General features: G+C 48.8%; 1 protein-coding gene across 1 annotated transcript in view; it reads left to right on the plus strand.

Moving 5' to 3' along the window:
• The first annotated feature begins 4,429 nt into the window (after positions 1-4,429).
• LOC144179826 (venom allergen 5-like) overlaps positions 4,430-9,613 on the plus strand; it is a 27,461-nt gene continuing 22,277 nt past the window's right edge. The window contains exons 1-2 of the mRNA XM_077708257.1: positions 4,430-4,609; positions 8,675-8,759. Coding sequence (XP_077564383.1) covers positions 4,430-4,609; positions 8,675-8,759 — 265 coding nt within the window. The remainder of the gene's footprint in view (positions 4,610-8,674; positions 8,760-9,613) is intronic.

The raw sequence follows: 9,613 nt of genomic DNA on the forward strand, positions 1-9,613 counted from the left end.
AACTACGCAAGGGCATCTACATTCCTCTCCTCCCCAAGAACATGCATCCAGTCTACAACGAAAAGCGAAGAGATATGCGAGCCCTAGCGCTAGGGAGACAGCTTCAAGGAGAACCTCAAGTCGTCTACACGGACACTGCCTCTTACGAACAGCGAAGGGCTATGGTCTCAGTTGTCACCGACCAGGAAGGAAAGGTTCTCACCGCCTGCTCCATCCGAACACGACACCCCGAAGAAGGTGAAGAACTAGCCATAGCGTTAGCCCTAGCCACAACCCGAGCGAGGAAAATTGTCAGCGACTCCCAACCTGCAATCCGCAACTTCACAAAGGGGAGAATCTCCAGTGCGGCACTGCGAGTCCTTGCCCAGCAGGACAAGAACGTAGACACCCGAACCACTTTAATATGGACGCCCGCACACGCGGGCCTGGAGGGCAACGAACGGGCCAACGAGGCTGCTCGAGCATTCACCTACCGAGAGCCCCTGCAATCCGCCCTACACCCTGCCGACAACACCAAGGATCGCCTGTGCACCTACCGGGACGTGCTCGACCAATACAGAGGCGAAAGACGGGAGTACCCTGCAGCCAACCCCTCGCTGACCAAAAAACAAGAAGTTGCATGGAGGCGTCTTCAGACCAATACATATCCCAACCCAGGCCTCTACAGGCACTTCCACCCAGAAATTCGTGACGGTAAATGTAAGCACTGCCCTCAGCTTGCAAGTTTGGCACACATGCTTTGGGAATGCCCTGCTATACAAAGAAAGACTTCAGCAATACAGAGGGAACATTTATTATCCACACCAAAGAGCAGTGGGAGACCGTGCTGCTTAGCGAGGACCCTGTCATCCAGCGTTGGGCCGTCCAGAGGGCCGAAGACGCCGCTAGGAGCCAAGACATCCTGGCCATCGTCTGAAGCACACCGGCCATAACTAGGCCTTTCCTCTGGACACAATAAAGTTACTTCCTCCTCCTCCTGACTCTACTTTCATATTACACACACACACACACACACACACACACACACACACACACACACACACACACACACACACACACACACACACACACACACACACACACACACACACACGCACGCGCACACACACACACACACACACACACACACACGCACGCACGCACGCACGCACACACACGCACACGCACACGCACACACACACACATATTGTAAGGCCCTTGAGCAGCGGGTGAACCGGGACGTTTATTCGGCGATCCAGTGGGTTCCGAACACCGTACCGAGAGCGATGATGATGATGCACGAGGGGAGAGGATTGGGTAATGTTAATGAGAATGATAATGTTACGGCGAGGTGGGAATGCAGGAGATTGCCCAAAGTGTATGAACAGTCCCTGGGAGTGCCCAGGCCGTGGTGGCGCGACATACGCGCTCACAATATATATATATATATATATATATATATATATATATATATATATATATATATATATATATATATATATATAATTTTTTTCTCTTCTGTATTTCCTTTTCTAAATTTTGATATCTAAAATAATATAGGTTGCATCCCAATTAGGTACCAAGCTTCTTGGCCAACCCCCGCGTGGGTATGTGCTATGGTATGAGGCAACCAACCAACCAGCTTTCACGGGGCGCGAGGCACACGAGGCTCGTGCCTACCGGAACCCCTGATGGTGGCCTGAGCCTGGCGCCATCATGACCGGCGTCTAGTTACCTCGTTACTTTAACCGGCAAATTTTGCGTTGTTGAAGAGCTGGAGGCGCTTGTGGTGTCGACTCGCACAGCCTCGATGACGGTTTCCTTCCCGAGCTGCTGACGGCGTGGGATACCAGGTCCGCAAGTAAGGATCCATAATGTACGCCAGAACTCTTCCGCGAGCTGTTATGGTTGAACAACCTTCTCCCGTGATCACGGGCGAGCTTTGCAGAGTCACGCACATGGACGAGATCACGGAGGCATTTATATCTAGATTTGGTGCTTTACGCTAGCGCTCCGAAACTACTCGAATGCGAAAATTTCGGTCCGTCTGCCTGTAACCCGAATCAACCAGTCCCGACCATCCGCAGGCTGCCGAAGACTCAATCCGGCGCTCAATTTTCTTATGTAATCCTACGGAGTCCCCATTCTTCGGACTGCCCGTGGACTATCCAGGAATGGTCAATCGAATATGCCCAATGTCTGTTGGCGACATTGAGTTTAATACTAATATATGACCGGGTGACGGTTCTGCTCACTAAGGGATCACTGGCACTGACTGGCGATTTGTCAGTCACTGGTTACCTCCCGGTTGGGACAAGGGGATCACGTGACTTGCGGGTGGGTTAACGACCCGTTACTCACCGATTAGTAATGTCCCGCGACCGACCTATTAGAATTAGAATTGTGGGGGTTTTAAGCGCCCATGCTGCGCCTGTCTACGAGGCGCGCCGTGGTGGAGGGCTACGGATTAATTTTGACCACCTGATCATGTTTAAAGTGGGCTGAAATATTGACACAGGTGTTTTTACTTTTCACATCCATCTGAAAAGTGGCCGCCGCGGTCGGTAATCGAATCCGCGTCGTAGGGCTCAGGGTAACTCGTGCATCACATGGCGCGGTGGAGGCGCTGAATGGGGAGGAAAGGCGGGTCGATGACTGTTCCAGTAGGGAGAGGGAGAGGAGGACGGGACGAGGGTTTCAGTGGTGAGGGGGAGTGCACGTGCAGGTGGAGGAAGTGGAGGAAGGATATGCGTAATATAAAAATTGGCTCCAATCCACCCTGTGAAGGTAGTCGGAAAGCAAACGACACCCACAACAATTGCCCATGAGACGTCACTTGAATTCACACACGTGGCTCTACAAAGAGCGAAACCAGAGATTCGGCCAGCCGTTACCTGCGGTGTCGTTCGCGGGGGCGGCCTCCCGAACGCAGCAGCGTCGGCTGCGGCCGGGCTAGAGAGGCGAACGACGCCGCCGCTGTAGCCCAGCCGTGCGTCGGCAGGAAACGGAGAGGAGCGTCTTTCGAAGGGGGACACAACGGGACCTAGCCATCCTGATGTGCTAGCTTGGGGCTACAACACCGCGCGACACAAGCGCAGACCCCAAAACAATTCGGCGTGTTAGCTTGATTCCCATTTGTACCGCTTTAAACTAGTTAGTTTAGTAAGTTTAAGAACTGCGAGAAAGCTGAAGGAGCGTTTATAAACGCTATTTATCAGGACCAGTTTCTCCTTCCGTCTTTTGTGATACCTCTTAAAACACAACCGAATCGGTATTCACCAATTTAGAAAAAGTAGTCCCATTCGTGGCAAGCACTGCAGGTAGCGTTTCTCTAGCGGCCAGATGTCTTGTATGTGGTCTCTACATTTTGTTTTCCCGCCCTGCAAACCAATCATTAACGTATCTGTGCCGTGCGACCACCTAATTCCGTCGGGTTCGGGTTACCCAGGAGGTGCTGTCGAACAAGTTAATCAAGCCATGCGACGGAAGCGCGCAATGGACGCGAACCACGCCAGAACAGGCCAAAAACAACCGTCGCTAAAGCAGACGACAAAGCCGTCCCTCCAGCAGCGCCTCCCGGTGCGAGCAGGCAGCTGAGCGTGGGGAACGCTGGGTAATAGCGCTCTATCGCCGCGCCACACTGTGCTCAGGGAGTGGTGCCTCCTGACGGTGCAAAAGAAAACTACCGTGCCAGGAAAAGCTCTGGTGGTGCTGGTGCAAATACTCAACCCCAAACACCACGGGTGGCGATAATTTATTAAGTGCAATTTCTCCATATGTGCAAACATATGTTCGAACTTCCTGTGGCGCAATGCACCGGCCCTGAGTCAAAAGGGATCAGGACCACGAACTTACTTACTAGTGAAAACCGCCGTCCCCTCCCAAGCCGCGTTCGGAGTTTCTTGTCCCGCACGACACGAAGGAATCGTTGGCTGGTAGAGGTAAACGCTTTGATTTAAAACTTGAAAGGGAGGAAGGAGAATTAGGGAGAGGTTAGGGTGAACGGGATGAGGGAGAGGGGATAGGAAGAGGGAGAAGGAAATACACGACAAGGAGATGGAGAGAGAAGGGAATCAAGGGAGATAGAAAGAAAAGGAGAGTGTGAGTGAAAATAAAAAAAGGAACGAGCCTGGGAGAGGGCTAGAAGGAAAGAGTTGTGGTGTGGGAGGGGATGTTTGGTGGTAGAGGATGGAGATGAGCGGGATAAGAACTAGGGGAGAGGATGCGAGAAAAAAATAAGAAAGAGAGGGAAAGAAGGAGTGGTCTCGTCTCCTCTCAACGTATTACGTACCCGAAGCAATTCCTTAGAAAAGGGCAACTAAACCACGAGTTAATCGCCAGTCTGTCTTCGCTCTGCTTATCGGCGTGTCGACATACTAAACGGACCTTTGTGCATCCCGCGGCACGTGTGTCAGTCAGCACCGCGGGTCCGTGCAGGCGCCGCGCGAAGATGCTGCCGCTCCTGCTCCGCTCCCTGCTGCTCGTGCCAGCTGTCCTGGTCAGCGTCCGCTGCGCAGGGATGCGGGACGAGGAGCGCAAGGCCATCGTCCAGCTTCACAACCGCATACGCAACTCCGTGGCCATGGGCAACGAGGGCAGGTGGCCGCCCGCCGCCGACATGCTGCAGATGGTACGCTCACGTCTCGGAGGCAGGACATCATGGCAGGCTTTCTAGTACGAAAGCATTAAATAGCCCATTGTGCTTTTGGCGTTGGCGTCTGGGACAGAAAAACGGCTCGTTGAGCGTTCCACAGTGCGAGGCGTTCCGCGTTTTGTAGTGCGAGCTTCGCGATAGAAAAGAAATCACTGCCATTCCACTTTGCGAAGTGGGCATCGCGCTTACGCTTGGACGTCGTGGCCTGATCGTCGTCGGTGGTCTTATTGCAGCGCTTTATTCGCGCCCATTTCCGCTTTTTAAAGACGATAGTCTTTCTTGGGCTACTTAAACCCAGAAATTTTGGTCTGTCTGTATGTCTGTCTGTCTGTCTGTCTGTCTGTTTGTCTGTCTGTGACTCCATTCAGCCACCCGGCCAAAGTAAAACAATGCCTGCGCAATAGTCTTATATAGTCACAGCTCAATGTACCCGTCTAAGTCCGGTGTAATGTTCATACTTGTCAACATTGTTGAAGAAGAACAAGACATTACGCAAATATAAGACAAGAAATTAATACAGAAGTGATATTTGCAGTGTTCCTTTATAAACAATCATACATGCTTGACTTTTGCGAAATTAAATACTTCATCAACGGCAGAAAAAAAATTCACACCGCCGTCGCCTGCTGTCGCCCGCGCCACTATAGCTTCTGGCACCATTTTAGGAAATCAACCAGCAACAGTTACGAAAGGTTCCACTAGATAGGTTCCACGTTCTGCTTGCAACGCACGTGGAGTAGGGAAACGCGGTTCTATAAACGTTGAAGTAGGGCGCCTCGATTCACGCGCGTCTTCGCCGTACGGCAGCGTTGGCATCGGGACACCCGGTCTGGAGCAGTAGAACGCGGGAAATTTAAAATGATTTAAGCAAACCTTTGGCGTCTTTACCTTGGGAGCAGCGCGACGCATGAGGAACAACATGAGAGGTGAGCGGGAAAGCGAAGGGAGGCATTTACTTGACAAAAGTCGATAAAGACTATCGTCTTTTGGCGACATTTGCAACGAAAGAAGCAGATAAGCGGCCAATTTTTTAGTACGCTTCACTGTGCAAAACCTGATGTGGGAAAGCCGCTTACAAGCCCAAGCATGCACCGATACCCCTAAAGTTGGCTTTGCTTCTAAACACTAATGCACTGTTAGGAAGACATGTTTACGCGGGCATCGTACGCCATTTAAATCAAAATATCGAGAGCAGGAGGGGAACAGGTGGCCGAAAAGAGGGGTTGTGCCGAAGGGAGGGGTAGGGCAGCGGCTTTTATCTGTATATATACGAACGCAAAAAACTGAGGATTTACCTTATAACAGCTTCGCTGTAAAACACAAGGACCGCTTTGCTAGGCAACGCAGTGTTACGCGGTAAGAGGAGCGTTGCAGCTGTAGCTGTAAGCGCGGTGTTCGGCGGCACATCAACCACGGCCCCGCTGACCTGGCGCTGCAGCGCAACAGCCACAATTACTCGCAGCGCGAAATCGGAAGGAGAACTCAGCGAGGTTAAGCTTATAGGTAGTGTCTATTATCCCGGCAACCGTGAGAATTACGGGGAGAAATTTCTCAAAACAGTCACCTCTTATCCGCTAAGGACGCTACGCGGATGTTCTATGGGATATATTCCATAAAAAGCCGTGTTAGCAGCTGCCCCTATAGCGCTGTGGTATAGTACTTAGTTTTAAACGAGAAGGCTCCGGTTCGAGGGCGACGCTGCGATGTTCTTTTTTTTTAGGTTTCTAAATTTTTCGGTCATCATGATTTTGTTCAAAATACTTTTTTTTTACTCTGGTTTTTACTATTTCAAGGGATCGACGCACAGGACTTCTAGAATGCATTGAATTACGTTTAATGTAGGTTGTGTTCTGTGTCGCTGGACTGGGTTACATAAGGTTTGTTGCAGTTGGGCTGGATTTGGGTAGGTTTATGACGCGTTCGTTTAGGTTATGTTATGTTAGGTTACGTTGGGACGTAATATTATTCAGCAAATTTTAGGCCAGTAAGCTTTTATGGAAACTGCCGTGAGACTTTCCCGGAGGTAATTCTCACGGCTGCCGTGAGATGAGTCGCAGCGAAACTTATAATAAGTGGTTATAGTTAACCTCGGATTTTTTTTTTTTTTTGAGCTGGGATGGTTTTGGTTTCTTTGGGCTGTGTCATCGACACCTGCAGCCAAGTAGGCAAAGTATGTGACTCAAACACGGTTACCATGTAAGCGCAGCCTGTGCATCGTCTTGTAGGTTTATGCTCTTTTTTCGCTATTTATTGCGGCCTATCTTCAGAATAAAAAAAGCGCTCAAGTTATGGGCCTGCAAACTATAGAGTACTTTTTGGGCTGCTTTTGTGTACATGCATTAAAATTCCGCAGGTATGAAAACTTGCACCTAAAGTCGTACTTCTTTTGTTTAATACATAGGATGGCCGGCTAAAATTACGGGAAGGCTAATAAGGGTTCTGTGTGGCGTGCAGTTCGGTGGCGCGGCCACAGCGTTATATGAGCAGTTTAGATTACTGGGTTCGGTAAAGTCGTGGGTTAAACGACATATGAAAGTCCAAGTGATAAACAAACAAACAAGAAAGAATACTTCAATTCGCAGCCGAAGTGTAACTGCTTTATTTGAATCGGAATTTTAAACAGTCTGTTCTGGTTCGTATTTTCGCGTTCGCGCTTCGATGCGGCTTGGCCATGCTTACAGTGAAAACAATGAAGCACGGGCGCTGTGTGGTTACCTTCGGGAATTGATTAAATAGCGTAAATTACATCCGGTATACGAATACGTACGGAACATGTCGGGCAAAAAAAAAAAAAAATCGTTGCTTCAACACTGAGGTCCGTTCTTGTGTCCAATGCATATACATCTCGTTCTCGATTGGCATCTTGGAATTGTGCGCGATTGTGAGCCGGTGTGACTACTTTCCTCGCTTGCTATAATAGCCGAGTTATGCCCCGGTGGCACGAGCGATATCCGTGTTCATTGATACCACCGGCATCACACCTTTTGGTATCGAACAAGCGCTGGATGATTGTCGATTGTGGAAGCACTGAATGGTGTCGAACATGACTGGATGGTTGGTGTCGAGCAAGGATTGGACGAACAAGCACTGGATGAACAACAACTGGATGAAGCTACTAATGTACCAAACACTAATATGCCCGATACTTGAATACGCGTCTGTCGTATGGAATCCGCACAAACAATGTGGCATCAACCGTATTGAAGCCATAGAAAAGAAAGCCGCCCCATTTATTTGTTACCGATAAGACCGCAACTTTCAACTTTAGCCCTTTCATCGTTGAAACTAACCGAACTTCCTGCGCGCCGACGCACAGAATCACTCAATTTTTTCCACCGCTCTTCGTATCGCTGGTCATCTGCCGACTATATGTAACTCTAGCTAATCCGTCAACAACAAGAACCAATCATCACTTGAACGTTTCCCCTTACCACGTCCACCCACGCACTGACACATTCAAATTTAGTTTTTTTCAGCGCACAATAGAACTTTGGAAGTATTTGCCAGGCTACATACGTTCCCTCCCATCGAATAAAGTTTTGGAACTAACCAATACCTTTTTCTTTTCCTTAACACTGATATTGTATTTTCAGTGATTTCTGCCTGGTCATATCTAATGTGTGTGCTCTTTGATGTGCCTGTGCGCAGGATACTTAGTCTATGGTGTAAAACAAGCGTAAAAATGTCGTATAAATGTTGCATAAATACGCATACCTTGTTTATTGTTATGCGAGCATATGTCTGTACACTTTTTTTGTTTACTTTGTTTTTATGTACGACTGCTGTACACCGATGCATGCACAGAAACTTTGTACATTCTCCCCACTCCTGCAGGCCCTACAGGGTCTGCAGTATGTGTAAATAAATAAATAATAAATTAATTAAAAGACGAACTGTGGAATGGTCAGTACGTTGCCCGTCTATACCGGAGTGTTATGTGCGAACACTCAGCTGGTATTATTTTGTCTGCAATATAAAGCGAGTTGCAAGGCTCCTCCCGCCCTGAGTTACCGCCTCGGCGTGTACTATACTGATTCGCAGAAATACAGTCACCGCCTGGAAGACCTGGCCGAGACTCACGTCTCGCACTGCGTTTTCGAGCCCGGGTGCCAAGGCTGCAGCATCGGTAAGGGCCTGACCGCACCGACATGTTCACATGGAGACAATCGTGTACACGCGTGCGAGAGTTTGGACTAGCGCATGCGATAAACTGTTTCGTCCATGGAAAAGAAAGAACTCTTTTCTTCCCTCCACGCTTTCTTCTGTCACGTCAAGTGAAAAGATTTTATTGTAAACAGAAGGTGGAGTACATGGTTAGGATCAACGTTAATAGATAGGTATACAGAACAAGGTTCCAAAGTCACATACTGAAACGGGACCTCCTAGTTCAAGCGCATAGTTCACCTATAGTTTTAAAAGTGCGCAAAGTCGGACACCATTATTGCGGATGATAAAAGCAAAGTTCAATGCACATAGGATATGAGGGCCACAAAGTATAAATGAAAACCGAAAACAAAACTACAAATGCCATGTTTATATAACGGAATAACAAATATATGGTTGTATTTACATAGTAACAGCCCTAACAACACGAGACAAAGAGAAGAGTGCCCTCTTCTCTTTGTCTCGTGTTGTTAGCGCTGTTACTATGAATATGTACCAACTCGCCCAATCTTCCGTTTTAGCTCGTATTTACAGTTTGCCCAGACCGGGGACTAAGAATTTTAACAGCCACGAATTCCTGCGACGGCTTGTTTTCAGCAGAACAAGCCAGAGATGTGCCTATAGTCGTACAAGTGTGGTTGAGGGATTCAGTATGGTGTAGAGACAGATATGCAAGCATGTATGCAATCGAATCTCGTATTTTGTTGATTCGAACACGCTTACTTGCTCGCAATGGTACCTCGGTATACGCCTGTCGTAAACGCCGGGCACATATAGCTCGATGTTGCGGCAACCAGTTTGCCCATAAGGCAGCGC

This window comes from Haemaphysalis longicornis, unplaced genomic scaffold, assembly GCF_048455015.1.
Source record: "Haemaphysalis longicornis isolate Haplotype H1 unplaced genomic scaffold, Haemaphysalis longicornis Haplotype H1 scaffold_4, whole genome shotgun sequence".
In the NCBI taxonomy this organism is placed as follows: domain Eukaryota; kingdom Metazoa; phylum Arthropoda; class Arachnida; order Ixodida; family Ixodidae; genus Haemaphysalis; species Haemaphysalis longicornis.